Source organism: Hyla sarda, chromosome 5 (genome assembly GCF_029499605.1).
Source record: "Hyla sarda isolate aHylSar1 chromosome 5, aHylSar1.hap1, whole genome shotgun sequence".
Lineage (NCBI taxonomy): Eukaryota > Metazoa > Chordata > Amphibia > Anura > Hylidae > Hyla > Hyla sarda.
Window position 1 is genome coordinate 11,684,956 of NC_079193.1, and position 18,988 is coordinate 11,703,943.

At 43.9% G+C, this 18,988-nt stretch overlaps 1 protein-coding gene across 1 annotated transcript; it reads left to right on the forward strand.

The window, feature by feature from the left end:
- The first annotated feature begins 3,986 nt into the window (after window positions 1-3,986).
- On the forward strand, window positions 3,987-6,347 carry LOC130272883 (E3 ubiquitin-protein ligase TRIM39-like). Its single transcript, XM_056518864.1, has one exon. The coding sequence runs from the start codon at window positions 4,154-4,156 to the stop codon at window positions 5,900-5,902; it is 1,749 nt and encodes a 582-aa protein (XP_056374839.1). The 5' UTR covers window positions 3,987-4,153; the 3' UTR covers window positions 5,903-6,347.
- Window positions 6,348-18,988: the final 12,641 nt, after the last annotated feature.

The following is an 18,988-nucleotide window of genomic DNA, read 5'->3' on the forward strand; positions in this document are numbered from 1 at the left end:
GATTTACTATTGTATGGTGATATTATTTGAGCACTGTATGGTGGTATTATTTTAGCTCTGTATTGTAATATTATTTGAGCACTGTATGGTGGTATTATTTTAGCTCTGTATGGGGATATTAATTGAGCACTGTATGGTGGTATTATTTTAGCTCTGTATAGGGATATTATTTGAGCACTATATGGTGGTATTATTTTAGCTCTGTATGGGGATATTATTTGAGCACTGTATGGTGGTATTATTTTAGCTCTGTATTGTGATATTATTTGAGCACTGTATGGTGGTATTATTTTAGCTCTGTATGGGGATATTAATTGAGCACTGTATGGTGGTATTATTTTAGCTCTGTATAGGGATATTATTTGAGCATTATATGGTGGTATTATTTTACCTCTGTATGGGGATATTATTTGAGCAATGTATGGTGGTTTTATTTTAGCTCTGTATTGTGATATTATTTTAGCACTGTATGGTGGTATTATTTTAGCTCTGTATGGGGATATTATTTGAGCACTGTATGGTGGTATTATTTTAGCTCTGTATAGGGATATTATTTGAGCACTGTATGGTGGTATTATTTTAGCTCTGTATGGGGATATTATTTGAGCACTGTATGGTGGTATTATTTTAGCTCTGTATGGGGATATTATTTGAGCACTGTATGGTGGTATTATTTTAGCTCTGTATGGGGATATTATTTTAGCACTGTATGGTGGTATTATTTTAGCTCTGTATTGTGATATTATTTGAGCACTGTATGGTGGTATTATTTTAGCTCTGTATGGGGATATTAATTGAGCACTGTATGGTGGTATTATTTTAGCTCTGTATGGGGATATTATTTGAGCACTGTATGGTGGTATTATTTTAGCTCTGTATGGGGATATTATTTGAGCACTGTATGGTGGTATTATTTTAGCTCTGTATGGGGATATTGTTTGAGCAATGTATGGTGGTTTTATTTTAGCTCTGTATTGTGATATTATTTTAGCACTGTATGGTGGTATTATTTTAGCTCTGTATGGGGATATTATTTGAGCACTGTATGGTGGTATTATTTTAGCTCTGTATGGGGATATTATTTGAGCACTGTATGGTGGTATTATTTTAGCTCTGTATGGGAATATTATTTGAGCACTGTATGGTGGTATTATTTTAGCTCTGTATTGTGATATTATTTGAGCACTGTATGGTGGTATTATTTTAGCTCTGTATGGGGATATTAATTGAGCACTGTATGGTGGTATTATTTTAGCTCTGTATAGGGATATTATTTGAGCACTGTATGGTTGTATTATTTTAGCTCTGTATGGGAATATTATTTGAGCACTGTATGGTGGTATTATTTTAGCTCTGTATTGTGATATTATTTGAGCACTGTATGGTGGTATTATTTTAGCTCTGTATGGGGATATTAATTGAGCACTGTATGGTGGTATTATTTTAGCTCTGTATGGGGATATTATTTGAGCACTGTATGGTGGTATTATTTTAGCTCTGTATGGGGATATTATTTGAGCACTGTATGGTGGTTTTATTTTAGCTCTGTATTGTGATATTATTTTAGCACTGTATGGTGGTATTATTTTAGCTCTGTATGGGGATATTATTTGAGCACTGTATGGTGGTATTATTTTAGCTCTGTATGGGGATATTAATTGAGCACTGTATGGTGGTATTATTTTAGCTCTGTATAGGGATATTATTTTAGCACTGTATGGTTGTATTATTTTAGCTCTGTATGGGGATATTATTTGAGCACTGTATGGTGGTATTATTTTAGCTCTGTATGGGGATATTATTTGAGCACTGTATGGTGGTATTATTTTAGCTCTGTATTGTGATATTATTTGAGCACTGTATGGTGGTATTATTTTAGCTCTGTATGGGGATATTAATTGAGCACTGTATGGTGGTATTATTTTAGCTCTGTATGGGGATATTATTTGAGCACTGTATGGTGGTATTATTTTAGCTCTGTATGGGGATATTATTTGAGCACTGTATGGTGGTTTTATTTTAGCTCTGTATTGTGATATTATTTTAGCACTGTATGGTGGTATTATTTTAGCTCTGTATGGGGATATTATTTGAGCACTGTATGGTGGTATTATTTTAGCTCTGTATGGGGATATTAATTGAGCACTGTATGGTGGTATTATTTTAGCTCGGTATTTTGATATTATTTTAGCACTGTATGGTGGTATTATTTCAGCTCTGTATGGGGATATTATTTGAGCACTGTATGGTGGTATTATTTTAGCTCTGTATGGGGATATTATTTGAGCACTGTATGGTGGTATTATTTTAGCTCTATATGGGGATATTATTTGAGCACTGTATAGTGGTATTATTTTAGCTCTGTATTGTGATATTATTTGAGCACTGTATGGTGGTATTATTTTAGCTCTGTATGGGGATATTATTTGAGCACTGTATGGTGGTATTATTTTAGCTCTGTATGGGGATATTATTTGAGCACTGTATAGTGGTATTATTTTAGCTCTGTATTGTGATATTATTTGAGCACTGTATAGTGGTATTATTTTAGCTCTGTATGGGGATATTATTCGAGCACTGTATGGTGGTATTATTTTAGCTCTGTATGGGGATATTATTTGAGCACTGTATAGTGGTATTATTTTAGCTCTGTATTGTGATATTATTTGAGCACTGTATGGTGGTATTATTTTAGCTCTGTATGGGGATATTAATTGAGCACTGTATGGTTGTATTATTTCAGCTCTGCATGGGGATATTATTTGAGCACTGTATGGTGATATTATTTTAGCTCTGTATGGGGATATTATTTGAGCACTGTATGGTGGTATTATTTTAGCTCTGTATGGGGATATTATTTGAGCACTATATGGTTGTATTATTTTAGCTCTGTATGGGGATATTATTTGAGCACTGTATGGTGGTATTATTTTAGCTCTGTATGGGGATATTATTTGAGCACTGTATGGTGGTATTATATTAGCTCTGTTTGGGGATATTATTTGAGCACTGTATGGGGATATTATTTGAGCACTGTATGGTGGTATTATTTTAGCTCTGTATTGTGATATTATTTGAGCACTGTATGGTGGTATTATTTCAGCTGTGCATGGGGATATTATTTGAGCACTGTATGGTGATATTTCAGCACTGTATGGTGGCATTATTTGAGCACTGTATGGTGGTATTATTTGAGCACTGTATAGGGAAATGATTTGAGCACTGTATGGTGGCATTATTTAAGCACAGTATGGTGATATTTCAGCACGGTATTGTGATATTATTTGAGCCCTGTATAGTGAAATTATTTGAGCACTGTATTGTGGTATTACTTGAGCTCTTGGTGTAGGTATTATTTGAGTACGGTATGGTGGAATGTTTCAAGCATTGCATAGCGGTATTATTTGAGTACAGTACTGTATAGCAGTAATATTTGAACACTGCATTACAGTTTTGTTTGAGCATTTCATATAGATAATATTTTTTGAGCACTGTATTGTGGTACTATTTAAGCACCGTAGTCTGGTATTATTTGAGTATGGTATGGTGGTATGTTTCAAGCATTGTATAGTGCTATTATTACCGTATAGCAGTACTACCTGAACACTGCACGGCAGTGTCGTCTGAGCATTGTATAGTGATATTATTTAAGCACAATATTGTGGTATCATTTAAGTATGGTATGGTTTGGCGGTATTATTTTGACACTGTATGGAGAGGCTGACTGTAAAACGGATGAATGCCATCTATTGTTCCCTGTTATCAGCTATTTCAGGCAGTGGTTTTCAACCAGGGTGCCTCCAGATGTTGCAAAACTACAACTCCCAGCATGCCCGGACAGCCAACGGCTGTCCGGGCATGCTGGGAGTTGTAGTTTTGCAACACCTGGAGGCACCCTGGTTGTGAAACACTGCTGTAGGCTGAGACCTTCACATCCATAGGCCTTTGCACCCATATAAATCTGCAGTCTTAAATCTTATCTAGTGTCCCTTTAAGCCCAGAGCAACTTAGTTTCCTTCTGTCTCAGAGTTTTCTTTCTCCTAACAACACACGGACCAATCGCAGCAGACTTTGCACTTTCTGGCACTGTAGTCTGAGAGAGGCGTTGCTATTGGGGGCCCTGGCGTGGTTGAGTCGTGAGCAGTGTGGGCAGATGAACTCTTGTTGTGATCTGCAGCACAGCGTACATGTACCCTGGGGGAGCATTCCAGAGCTGGTAGCATCACACATTGCCTGCAGCAGGGTTGGGGGTTCTGCACAGTGTCAGGAGGCCGCCTGCAAAGTCCCCCTTTGTTCCTTTGTTCCAGAAGACATGGCTTCTACCGAACTGAAAGAGGAACTGAACTGTTCCATCTGCCTGAGCATTTACACCGATCCTGCCATGCTGAACTGTGGCCACAACTTCTGCCAGGTCTGCATCAGCCGTGTCCTGGATACCCAAGAAGAAGCCGGAGTTTACAGCTGTCCTGAATGCAGAGCCGAGTACGTGAGCCGCCCTGCAGTGCAGAGGAATATTAAACTGTGCAACATAGTGGAATGCTTCCTGTCCTCCAGGCCGGTGCAGGAGCAAGCCGGGATCTTCTGTACCTATTGTGTGCAATGTCCCGTGCCGGCCGTCAAGACGTGTCTGCAGTGCGAGACTTCCCTGTGCGACGTCCACCTGCGGGCGCACAGCAAGCTGGTGGAGCACACGCTGACGGAGCCCGCCACGTCTTTGGAGAACAGAAAATGCGCTGTCCATAAGAAATTGCTGGAATACTACTGCCCGCAGGACGCGGCGTGCATCTGCGTGTCCTGCTGCGCCTTCGGAGAACATCGGGGGCATCAAGTGGCTCTGCTCTACGAGGCCTCCAAGAAGAAGAAGGAGAAACTGAGGCTGGTGATGGAAAAACTGACCTCCAAGAGAGAGGAGACGGAGAAGAGGGTGCAGAGTCTGCAGGAGCACCGGCAAAAAGTGGAAGAGAAGGCGTCCGCCATTACCGAGAGGGTCAACCTCTTGTTCAAGGAGATTCGGGAAGAGTTGGACGTCTTGGAGAAGAAGGTCTTGAGCGAGATCGCCGGTCAAGAGGAGCAGGTTTCCCTTCACGTGACCGATCTCATCCAGCAACTGGAGATGGAAAAGGACGAGTTGAGCAAGAAAATGCAATGCGTGGAAGAGCTGTGCAACATCAACGACCCGTTGACCGTCTTGCAAGGGCGGGAGTCTGAAGCCACCAACGTCTACGTGGCAGAGGACGGAGAGCACGAGGACAGGAAGAAAGATGACAAAAAGGTGCAGGCCGTGTGTGATCTGGACGAAGGTCTCATCTCGGTGATGCTGCACACGGCGTTGACCGATATCATGACCGGCTTGAAAGCCAAACGGGGCTTCAAGATGAAGGTGGCCTCCGATATACTACTGGACGTCAACACAGCTGGGGACTACGTGGCGGTATCCCGGGACCTGAAGACGGCCTCTTGGTCAGAGTTGAAGCAGTGCCGACCCAAGACCTCCGAACGCTTTGTGAACTACCACATACTGAGCACCAGGATCTTCACCTCTGGACAGAATTACTGGGAGGTGGAGACCAGCGAAACCGGCTACTGGATGGTGGGATTGGCCTATCCGAGTATAGAGAGGAAGGGAGACCGGGCCGTGACCGGTTACAATAAGAAATCCTGGTGCCTACGAATGTCCGACAAAACTCACTCCGCCATCCACGACTCCAAGATCAACCCCTTGTACCCCCATGCCTCGGTGCAGAGGCTTGGCATCTACCTGGACTACGAGGCGGGCCGCCTGTCCTTCTACCAGGTGTGTGAGTCCATCCGGCACCTGCACACGTTCATCGCTCACTTCACCGAACCTCTCCACGCCGCGTTCTGTGTTTATAATAATTCTTGGGTCCGTATCAGAAGCTGAGCCCATTGATTGACCATCAATTGATCCAAGGCTTTCACGGTCTAGTGGACAAATTTTAGTGGAGGGGGTATCTAGTAGACCTGTGGTCTTTAAACTGTGGACCTCCAGTTGTTGCAAAACTACAACTAAACGGCTGTCCGGGCATGCTTGGAAGTTGTAGTTTTGCAACAGCTGGAGGTTTACAGTTTGAAGACCTTGGTAGTAGACAATACCTATGGTGTGGATCATGTATCGTTATCTGAACTGTGGTCTTACGATATGGTGCCCTACCACGCGTTTTGAGCTCCGTAGTTGCTGCTATTTTTTCTATTGTAGAAGTCAACATCTTCATAAAATGGGGGGTGGGGCTGTGTAGCTGTTAGGGAGTGCTGAGGTTAGAGGCACACTCTGGCCTGGTGTTTAGGGGCCTATAAATCTGGTGAAATATAACTTATCCCCTATGCAAAGGATAGGGGATAAGTTATAGATCACGGGGGGGGGGGGGGGGGGGGGGGATCAGAGCGCTGGGACCTCCACGAACTCCTGCACGGGGACCATCCAACCCCCACAGGAAGTCATGGCCGGCACACCCCCTCCATGTATCTCTATGGAGTACATGGAGGGGGCATGTCGGCCAGCACTCCCCCTTCCAGCAAACTGCCGCGGCCCCTTTCAGGAGATCTCGGGGGTCCCAGCGCTCGGACCCCCTGCGATCTATAACTTATCCCCTATCCTTCGGATAAGGGATACGTTATATTTCACCAGACTTCTCCTTTAAGGATATAGATCCTATAATTTGCATGTGGTAGTTTGAGGGGAGGGGTCCTGCAATTAATCAAATATGTAAAATGGGGCATGTTCCTAACTTTCCTAATATGCTTAAATTAACTTTTTCCACCCCCCCCCCCCAAAAAAAAGGGGGGGGGGGGGACATCTGTGAAGAAAAGCAAGGTTCTTGAGATGTTCTCGAGACACTCATGGTGTTTCCCATCCTGGGCTGCGCCCTGTATGTGAAACACTGTCCTAAAAAATTGTATCTGCTCCTGTGAAATCTGGGAGATAGAATGTCCTGTATTATAAATCCCAAAATGGAAGAGGGACGATGGAACCAGCTGACACCCGCTTGATGGCTACACGATTTTGCTGGTGGCATCTTGTTTTACCGGCAAGGTCGTGCAGCCATTGACCATTGAATAGGGGCAGGTCTTGTGTCTCCAAGTTTAATGCAAACATTTCTCTTAAGTTTTTTTTATAGGTCTTTTAACTCTCGTTACACTCCAGAGCTGCATTCACAATTCTACTAGGCTTGAAGGCGGCAGAAGGTCCGATCTGTTGGCCTTACCTATCAGTTTGTTAAAGGTCCCCTTCTGATTTGATGCATTGATGGAGATATAGGGGGAGATCTCATCCATAGTGTTTCCAGTATACAAGGCACAGGAGCCTATATGTCCCATGATGCATTGCTCCTTCTCTGGCTGATTGATGGGGCGTCCTTAAAGGGGTAATGCAGTGGGAAAAAAAAATCATATCAATTGGCTCCAAAAAGTTCTCCAGATTTGTAAATTACTTCTATTTCTAATTTTTTATCCTTCCAGTACTTATCAGCTGCTGCATGCTCCACCGGAAGTTGTGTAGTTCTTTCCAGTCTGACCACAGTGCTCTCTGCCGACACCTCTGTCCGTATCAAGAACTGTCCAGAGTAGGAGCAAATCCCCATAGCAAACCTCTCTTACGCTGGACAGTTCCTGACACGGACAGAGGTGTCAGCAGAGAGCACTGTGATCAGACTGGAAAGAGCTACACAACTTCTGGTGGAGCATACATCAGCTGATAAGTATAGGAAGGGTTAAGCTTTTTATATAGAAGTAATCTGTAGAAAAAAAATAATCTGTAGAATTTTCTTGCACCAGTTCATAAAAAAAAAATAATAATAATTTTTTACCACCGGAGTACCCCTTTAATGGCCATAGGTCCGGGCCTGTATTGTGTTCACTAGATGGAAATTCTTAGAACTTTGAGTTCATGTAAAGTCTATAAAATGGAATAGGACTTACTCTGTATAATGTAACATTCTGCAACTTTTTTGGTATAATTTAGTGTTTTTCTAGGGGTACTCAATTTTTTTACGGGGGTACTCCACTACTTTAAAAACATATCATGTATCTGCAGGATAAGGGATAAGTGTCTGATCGCACAGGGAAGGGTCCGACCTCTGGGACCGCCCATGATCTCCTAAACTGGGCCCCTGCCGGCGCGCGCTCCATACAGTCTCTATGGGAGCACCTGAGATACACGAGCGCTGTACTCTGGTATCTCTGGCGCCCCCCATAGACGGTGTACGGCGCGTGTGCCAACGCGATGCTCCACGAACGAGGTGAAACCGAGCCCTGTTCTGGAGATCACGCTGCCCCCCCCCATGATCAGACACTTATCCCCTATCTTGCGAATAGGGGATAAGTTATAAAGTAGTGGAGTACCCCTTTAATATCTGTGCTCACTGTCAGTGAATGGTAACAGTCTCGTTTCTACCTATACAACTTTCGTTGTATAGTGTAACTTTGGGGGAAATTTTTTTTCAAGCAGTTTTCACTTATTTTGGGGCGTAAAAAGTGGCGAATATAACTGATTTTTTTTTGTAGAGAATTTTTCAGGACTTTTGCGCAATCCCATGTAGTCATTGCGCTCAGTGCGCCGTGGTTTACACCATTCCCCCCCCGTGGAGCCGTGGTTTCTAGTAATGCGTTTTAGTGAAATTTATCATAAAAGTCGCACATTTTTTGCCCATCTTTGCTCCACCTCCGATCAGGCGCAATTTATTGTACACTTAACCCAATGGTAGAGGAGAGTTTTTGTGCTAAATTTATCAAGGAGCGCGTTTTTTTTTTTTTTTTTCAAATAAATATTGTGCAAAAAAAAAAATTTAATACATAACAGAAAACTACTTAAAAAAAAAAAAAGCGGAAAAAATTAAAAAATAAAAAACACTGCAGATGATACATTTTTACTCTTTTCGTGTTTGAATTCCATATCATTTTCAGGATGTCTGCTTGCTGTAAGTGAATGGAAACATTCCGATTTATATCCTGACCGAATACTTGTCACAGCCGGGGGTTGTTACAAATGTATCCAGTCTAGACAATCTTCTAAGACAGCGTTTGCCAACCAGTGGGCCTCCAGCTGTTGCAAAACTACAACTACCAGCATGCCCGGACAGCCTTGTCGCAGTTGCATGTAGTTACAAATGTATCCAGTCTAGACAATCTTCTAAGGTAGCGTTTGACAACCAGTGGGCCTCCAGCTGTTGCAAAACTACAACTCCCATTATTGCAGTTGCATGTAGTTACAAATGTATCCAGTCTAGACAATCTTCTAAGGTAGCGTTTGACAACCAGTGGGCCTCCAGCTGTTGCAAAACTACAACTACCAGCATGCCCGGACAGCCTTGTCGCAGTTGCATGTAGTTACAAATGTATCCAGTCTAGACAATCTTCTAAGGTAGCGTTTGACAACCAGTGGGCCTCCAGCTGTTGCAAAACTACAACTCCCATTATTGCAGTTGCATGTAGTTACAAATGTATCCAGTCTAGACAATCTTCTAAGGTAGCGTTTGACAACCAGTGGGCCTCCAGCTGTTGCAAAACTACAACTCCCAGCATGCCCGGACAGCCAACGGCTGTCCGGGCATGCTGGGAGTTGTAGTTTTGCAACAGTTGGAGGCACACTGGTTGGGAAAAACAGGTCTAGAGAGAAAGCACAGCAGCAGCACAGATCACACATTGTTACCATTGTTACAATGTATCAGTGCAGGTAAAATGTGTTATATGGAAAGTCTGCAGCAGGCTGTCGATTCAATTTAAAGGGGTTATCCAGGAATAGAAAAACAGAGCTAATTTCTTTTTTTTAAAAACAGCTCCCTGTCTGTCCCCAGGTTGCGTGTGGTATTACAGCTTGGCTCCATTTCCTGCAACGGAACTGAGCTGCCGAACCACACCCAACCTGGAGACAAACGGGGAGTTTTTATTTTTTATAGAAATTAGCTCAGTTTTTTTTCTATTCCTGGATAACCCCTTTAATTTTCTTCTCCTATATAACCCTGATACGCTTGTATTGAAGGGAAGTCTTCAGAATCTGCACAAGTCCTACCAGATGTGAATGTGGCCTATCCAAGTCTTCTCTCCGGGCTCTTTAGCTCACAGAAGATTGTCTACACCAGTGTTTCCCTAACGGGGTGCCTCCAGCTGTTGCGAAGTTGTAGTTTTGCATCCGCTGGAGGCATCCTGGTTGGGATACACAGATCTACACTCAGATACATTGTAACAAACCCTCATCTGTTAGAAGTTTTAGTTAAAGGGGTACTCCGGTGGAATTATTATTATTATTATTATTTTTTTTTTATCAATTGGTGCCAGAAAGTTAAACAGATTTGTAAATTACTTCTATTAAAAAATCTTAACCCTTCCAGTACTTATCAGCTGCTGTATGCTCCAGAGGAAGTTGTGTAGTTCTTTCCAGTCTGAACCTAGCCTGCTCTGGACAGTTCCTGATATGGACAGAGGTGTCAGCCGAGAGCACTGTGGTCAGACTGGAAAGAACTACACAACTTCCTCTGGAGCATACAGCAGCTGATAAGTACTGGAAGGGTTATGATTTTTTAATAGAAGTAATTTACAGATCTGTTTAACTTTCTGGCACCAGTTGATTTAAAAAAATTAAAATATCAGTGGCGGGATCGGGGCCCCAGGAGCGAGTCAGCGGCGGTGGCAGTCAGGATCCAGAAGAGCAGCAGCAGGAGGTAAGGCCGTGCCTCCTGCTGTTGCTTAGTAACAACTTCCAGCATGCACAAAAGGGCATGCTGAAAGTTGTTATGCAACAGCAGAAGGCACTACTACAACTATCAGCACGCTCTTTGGTAGTTTGTGCGAGCTGTGGGTTGTAATTATGCAACAGCTGGAGGCACATTTTTTGTATGAAAAAGTGTGCCTCCAGCAATTGCATAACTACAACCCCCAGCATGCACAAACTACCAAAGGGCGTGCTGGAAGTTGCAGTAGTGTGCCTCCAGCTGTTGCATAACTACAAGTCCCAGCATGCACTTCGGCTGTAAGTGCATGCTGAGAGTTGTAGTTATGCAACAGCTGAAGGCACACTGGTTGCGAAACACAGAGTTTGTTACCTAACTCAGTGTTTCGAAACCAGTGTGCCTCAAGCTGTTGCAAACTACAACTCCCAGCATGCGCTGATAGACCGTACATGCTGGGAGTTTTAGTTTTGCAACAGCTGGAGGCACGCTGGTTGCAAAACACTGAGTTAAGTAACAATCTCACGGTTTTGCAACCAGTGTGTCTCCAGTTGATGCATAACTACAACCCCCAGCATGCACAGACAGCCAAAGGGCATGCTGGGAGTTGTAGTTTTGCATAAGCTGGAGGTTTGCCCCCCCCATGTGAATGTACAGGGTACAATCACACGGGTGGTGGTTTACAGCGAGTTTGTTGCTGCAAGTTTGAGATGCAGCAAATTTTCTGCTGAAGCTCAAACTCTCAGCGGAAAACTCGCTGTAAACCACCACCCGTGTGAATGTACTCTAAAAACACTACACTACATGAAATAAAGGGTAAAACACTACATATGCATATACCCCTACACAGTTACCCCCCCCTCACTTCCCCCCCAATAAAAATTAAAAAACTTATTGTACGGTACTGTTTCCAAAACGGAGCCTCCAGCTGTATTGCCACACAGCTACTGACCGTCCAGGCATTCTGGGAGTTTTGCAACAGCTGGAGGCACCCTGCCGTAGGGTAATTTTAGTATCGGAGGCAAGTGTAATTCTTGCATCCGGGGCCGTCCCTATGCAAATCAATAATTTAGGACTCAAATGCGCATGGCGCTCTCTCACTTTGGAGCCCTGTCGTATTTCAAGGCAACGGTTTAGGGCCACATATGGGGTATTTCTGTACTCAGGGGAAATTGCCTAACAAATTTTAGGGGGAATTTTTCTCCTTTCACCCCTTATGAAAAGGTACAGTTGTTACCTTGTTATTGTTTCAGGTGTCCATATGCACCCTTAGTCGTACATGTACGACTAAGGGTGGACATGGACACCGGAAACTCGTCACTGTATTCCCGTTTGCTGGCTTTTATACAATAAAGAAGATTTTGGCACTACTACCTCGCTGTACAATCCCTTTTGTCTGCTACGCTGCTTTTGTGCCTTCCACGGCACGGTCCGAGCGAGGAACGACTCCATGGTGAGCTGGATATTGTCTACTATTTCTCTCCATTGAAGGGTAATATATCTAATCTAATAATATATAAAATTCTAAAATAATAAAAATGAATTTCAATGATCCCTAATTTTTTAATTTTTTTGGTCATTTTTGTTATCCTTGTAGATGTCTGATGCAATTATTTTTTTACTTTTGCAGCTGATTCGAAGAAAGCATATGAATTTACGCCATGCGCAGGGTGCAATTCTGAAAATGTATAATGGAAGCATGGCGCAGTTTCCCATCGCAACCCATCCAATTCCTTCTTTAAATTTTTTTAAATTGTGTTGAGACCTGCAAAAAATTGAAAAAGCAATCTGATTGGTTGCTCTGGTCACTGCACCACTCCTCCTCTACACATGGGGGGAGGGTTTATCTGTCCAGAGGAAAAGTTGCCCAGTTGCCCATAGCGACCAATCAGATCGCTGCTTTCATTTTTAACAAGGCCTCTGAAAAATGAAAGAAGCGATCTGATTGGTTGCTATGGGCAACTGGCCAACTTTTCCTCTGCACAGGTTTTGATAAATCTCCCCCTTTGTGTTATTAAAGGGGTATTCCAGGAAAAAAAACTTATATATATATATCACCTGGCTCCAGAAAGTAAAACAGATTTGTAAATTACTTATATTAAAAAATTCTTAATCCTTCCAATAATTATCAGCTGCTGGAGTTGAGTTGTTCTTTCCTGTCTGGTAACAGTGCTCTCTGCTGACATCTCTGCTTGTCTCGGGAACTGCACAGAGTAGAAGAGGTTTGCTATGGGGATTTGCTGCTACTCTGGACAGTTCCCGAGACACATGTCATCATAGAGCACGTAGACAGAAAAGAACAACTCAATTTCAGCAGCTCATAAGTACTGAAAGGATTAAGATTTTTTAATAGAAGTAATTTACAAATCTGTTTAACTTTCTGGAGACTTTTTTTTCCCTGGATAACCCCTTTAATCTCCCCCTTTTCAATTCCAGGACACTATGCTGCTGAATAATGACTGTTCTCCCGACAGAATGTCCACATAGAGAATCTCTAAGCGAACGTTCCGTACAGTGCATGCGCTGGTAGAATCTTCCGGTGCTTGGACCGCACAGGAATGCGCTGTCTCATAGACAGTTATGCATTCCGTGAGGCTTCCGTACAAACAGTGACCGCCTTCATTCTGTGCGGACGCGGACAAAGGAATTTCCGTTCAGGAAAGATCTGGCATGGAAATTTCACCGTGAGCACTGAGCAGCAGAGTCACATTGAATTAAAGGGGTACTCCGCTGCTCAGCGTTTGGAACAAACTGTTTCGAATACTGGAGCCGGGAGCTCGTGACGTCATAGCCCCACCCCCTCAATGCAAGTCTACGAGAGGGGGCGTGACGGACGTCACGCCCCCTCCCATAGACTTGCATTGAGGGTGCGGGGGCGTGATGTCATGAAGGGGCGGGGCTTTGACGTCACAAACTCCCGGGGCCAGCTCCAGCATTCGGAACAGTTTGTTCCAAGCGCTGAGGAGCGGAGTACCCCTTTAATTCAATGTGACTCTGCTGTAGTGGAATCTGTGTGCCAATTTCGTATCCAGAATTCGGAATTGTATTTCCATCATGTGAACCTAGCCCTACGATCCTGGCCGATCACCACATGGATGAACTTTCACACCACATTTTCAGGCTACGGCTGCCAGATCCGGCTGGGGGAGGGGTAAACTGTCCGCTCCTGTACCCCAGCGCTCCTGGACCAGCGCTGAAATCCATTGACTTTAACGAGCCGATCAGAGTCACCATTTGACTCCGGTCGGCTCATTTCTGCCCTGTATCCGGTTTTGTGACCGGACCTAAAACTGCAGTATACTACAGTTTTAGGTCCGGTCAGAAAAACGGATACGGGTAGAAGATGAGCCGAACAGAGTCAAATGGTGACTCTGATCGGCTCGTTAAAGTCAATGGATTTCAGCGCCGGTCCGGCTGGAGTACGGGAGCACACGGTTCTCCCCTCCCCCAGCCGGATCCGGCAGCCGTAGGCTGAAAACGTGGTGTGAAAGCAGCCTAACAGAGATGAGGGCTAACTTAAAATGCTTAAAAAAATAAAATAAATGTAAACATTAAAGAATAGTTAGAGAAATACTTCAAAGGGGTTATCCAGGCAAAAACTTATATATATATATATATCAACTGGCTCCAGAAAGTTAAACAGATTTGTAAATGACTTCTATTAAAAAAATCTTAATCCTTTCAGTACTTATGAGCTGCTGAAGTTGAGTTGTTCTTTTCTGTCTAAGTGCTCTCTGACGACACCTGTCTCGGGAACTGTTCAGAGTAGAAGCAAATCCCCATAGCAAACCTCTTCTACTCTGTGCAGTTCCCGAGACAAGCAGAGATGTCAGCAGAGAGCACTGTTGCCAGTCAGAAAAGAACAACTCAACTTCAGCAGCTGATAATTATTGGAAGGATTAAGATTTTTTAATAGAAGTAATTTACAAATCTATTTAACTTTCTGGAGCCAGTTGAGATATATATATATATATATATATATATATATATATATATATATATATATATATATATAATATCTATATCTTTTTCTTTTCCTGGAATACCCCTTTAGGAAAAAAACAAGGTTAAATTTATTGTACAAATATCAGGACCTAAGAACGAAAGCAAGTGGAACCCGCCGACACCTCACAGAAGACATATGAGATGTTCGCTTTATAGTTTACTTTCTGTGTGGCGGGAAGTCCGTGACAAGAAACGTGCGACTTGTGATAAATTTGTCTCAGGCTCCGAGACTTTTTTGAGACTTTTTTGAGACTTTTTTTCATCTAAAGTGCTGTGGAGAATGGACAATGATAGTAAATCTCCCCAATGTCTGTAGCATCGACACTAGGGGGCCGATCGGGCCCCTGCATCTGTGGCCTCCTCCGGTGCATGTATATTACCGCCGTCGCTGTGAATGTTTTGCTGTTCCTATGAATCCTGTAAATAAAAATATATTGTATTTCACGTTCGTTCCAGAAACGCTACAATAAAAAATAATAAAGATAATTTATATGGTGTGAATCACTACCGGCCACCAGGGGGCCTAGGGAGTAACTCTAGGGCAGTGGTATTTAAAGGGTTGTCCACTGGGAAAAAAAAAAACTTTTTATTTTTATTTTTTAAATCAACTGGTGCCAGAAAGTTAAACAGATTTGTAAATTACTTCTATTAAAAAAATCTTAATCCTTCCAGTACTTATCAGCTGCTGTATGCTCCGCAGGAAGTTGTGTAGTTCTTTCCAGTCTGACCACAGTGATCTCTGCTGACACCTCTGTCCGTGTCAGGAATTGTCCAGAGCAGGATAGATTTTCTATGGGGATTTGCTCTTATTCTGGACAGTTCCCCACATGGACAGAGGTGTCAGCAGAGAGCACTGTGGTCAGGGAGAAAGGAAATTCAAAAAGAAAATAACTTCCTGTGGATCATAAAAGCCGCTGATAAGTACTGGAAGGATTAAGATTTTTTTAATAGAAGTAATTTACACATCTGTTTAACTTTCTGGCACAAGTAGATTTAAAAAAAAAAAAAATGTTTTCCAGTGGAGTACCCCTTTAAACTGAGGACCTCTAGGTGTGGCAAAACTACAACTCCCAGCATGCCCGGACAGCCTTCGGCTGTCCGGGCATGCTGGGAGTTGTAGTTTTGCAACAGCTGGAAGTCCACGGTTTGGAGACCACCGCTATAGGGGGCGCAGAGGGAGCAGTCATACCTCCTGAACACAATCCATTGTGCTTGGCCAGAGGCAGACTGACGCTGAGTGTTGTAGTACTGTGTTATGGTGTCTCTTGCACAGGATGTCTCTTTCGCTTCTATACTTTTATTCTTCTGTTCACACCCCAGGGAGGATGGAGGACACCAAACAGCTGAAGATGTCTTCACGCCCCTGTCCGCACATGTTTTACTACAAGTACCAGCTGTTATACAGATGTTATTCTATATACATTGTTAGGGGAGGGGTAATGTATGTGAGGGGACATGACTGGGGGCAATGTATGTGAGGGGACATGACTGGGGGTAGTGTATGTGAGGGGACATGACTGGGGGCAATGTATGTGAGGGGACATGACTGGGGGCAATGTATGTGAGGGGACATGACTGGGGGCAATGTATGTGAGGGGACATGACTGGGGGCAATGTATGTGAGGGGACATGACTGGGGGTAATGTATGTGAGGGGACATGACTGGGGGCAATGTATGTGAGGGGACATGACTGGGGGCAATGTATGTGAGGGGGACATGACTGGGGGTAATGTATGTGAGGGGACATGACTGGGGGTAATGTATGTGAGGGGACATGACTGGGGGCAATGTATGTGAGGGGACATGACATGACATACATTGCCCCCAGTCATGTCCCCTCACATACATTACCCCCAGTCATGTCCCCTCACATACATTACCCCCAGTAATGTCCCCTCACATACATTGCCCCCAGTCATGTCCCCTCACATACATTGCCCCCAGTCATGTCTCCTCACATACATTACCCCCAGTCATGTCTCCTCACATACATTACCCACAGTCATGTCTCCTCACATACATTACCCCCAGTCATGTCCCCTCACATACATTGCCCCCAGTCATGTCTCCTCACATACATTACCCCCAGTCATGTCCCCTCACATACATTGTCCCCAGTCATGTCCCCTCACATACATTGTCCCCAGTAATGTCCCCTCACATACATTACCCCCAGTCATGTCCCCTCACATACACTGCCCCCGGTCATGTCCCCTCACATACACTGCCCCCGGTCATGTCCCCCTCACATACACTGCCCCCGGTCATGTCCCCTCACATACACTGCCCCCGGTCATGTCCCCTCACATACATTGTCCCCGGTCATGTCCCCTCACATACATTGTCCCCGGTCATGTCCCCTCACATACATTGTCCCCGGTCATGTCCCCTCACATACATTGTCCCCGGTCATGTCCCCTCACATACATTGTCCCCGGTCATGTCCCCTCACATACATTGCCCCCGGTCATGTCCCCTCACATACATTGCCCCCGGTCATGTCCCCTCACATACATTGCCCCCGGTCATGTCCCCTCACATACATTACCCCCGGTCATGTCCCCTCACATACATTACCCCCGGTCATGTCCCCTCACATACACTGCCCCCGGTCATGTCCCCTCACATACATTGCCCCCAGTCATGTACCCTCACATACATTGTCCCAGTCATGTCCCCTCACATACATTGACTGGGGGCAATGTATGTGAGTGGACATGACTGGGGGCAATGTATGTGAGGGGACATGACTGGGGGCAATGTATGTGAGGGGACATGACTGGGGGCAATGTATGTGAGGGGACATGACTGGGGGCAATGTATGTGAGGGGACATGACTGGGGGCAATGTATGTGAGGGGACATGACTGGGGGCAATGTATGTGAGGGGACATGACTGGGGGCAATGTATGTGAGGGGACATGACTGGGGGCAATGTATGTGAGGGGACATGACTGGGGGCAATGTATGTGAGGGGACATGACTGGGGGCAATGTATGTGAGGGGACATGACTGGGGGCAATGTATGTGAGGGGACATGACTGGGGACAATGTATGTGAGGGGACATACCAGTATGAAATGGCTGATAACAGAGTAATAGATTACAAAGCTACACTTTACGGCTAAAGCACTAATGTCTTGAAGAATGTTTGCCTCTGATCCTGACATGATATATACTGTATATACATTGAAGGTCATTTATACCATCAGCACACAGGAATCCTGTGGATCGGTCATTGGTGACAACTGTGTATGAATGGAAACTGTCAGCGTGGCACAATGGCGGAGACCACAAGGGACGCGGATAGAATGCCGGGGTAACTCGATCCGCACTGCTCCGCTGAGAGCTTCAGTCTGTAAAGAGACAGAAAAAGTCTCCGCTTCATCACACAGTCATGAGTTATTGCCCCATAGGGCTGTATCCACAGGGTGTGTTTTTGTTTTATTTTTTGAAATGGATCTATTTTGCCACAATTTCAACAAAACTACTGGCCCAAAGTGTAAAAGTTGATGCACCCCTAACCAAAACATTTTTCACTAAATCCTAGTGATCTATGTCTGTACAGTGTTACTGGAAACCATCCGTAAGTTGGTCGATAAGCATACGTATTACACCTGGTGATGTAAGTTGGTTGATAAGCATACGTATTACACCTGGTGATGTAAGTTGGTTGATAAGCATTCGTATTACACCTAGTGATGTAAGTTGGTTGATAAGCATACATATTATACCTGGTGATGTAAGTTGGTTGATAAGCATTCGTATTACACCTGGTGATGTAAGTTGGTTGATAAGCATACGTATTACACCTGGAGATGTAAGTTGGTTGATAAGCATTCGTATTACACCTGGTGATGTAAGTTGGTTGATCAGCATACGTATTACACCTGGTGATGTAAGTTGGTTGATAAGCATACGTATTACACCTGGTTATGTAAGTTGGTTGATAAGCATACGTATTACACCTGGTTATGTAAGTTGGTTGATAAGCATACGTATTACACCTGGTTATGTAAGTTGGTTGATAAGCATACGTATTACACCTGGAGATGTAAGTTGGTTGATAAGCATACGTATTACACCTGGAGATGTAAGTTGGTTGTTAAGCATTCGTATTACACCTGGTGATGTAAGTAGGTTGATAAGCATACGTATTACACCTGGTGATGTAAGTTGGTTGATAAGCATACGTATTACACCTGGTGATGTATGGCTGTACAGTGTTGGTATTTTTTTCTGACAGATACAACTCCATACGTCCTTCTGCTGCACTGCCTCCTGGGATTTGTAGTTCTGCCTTGA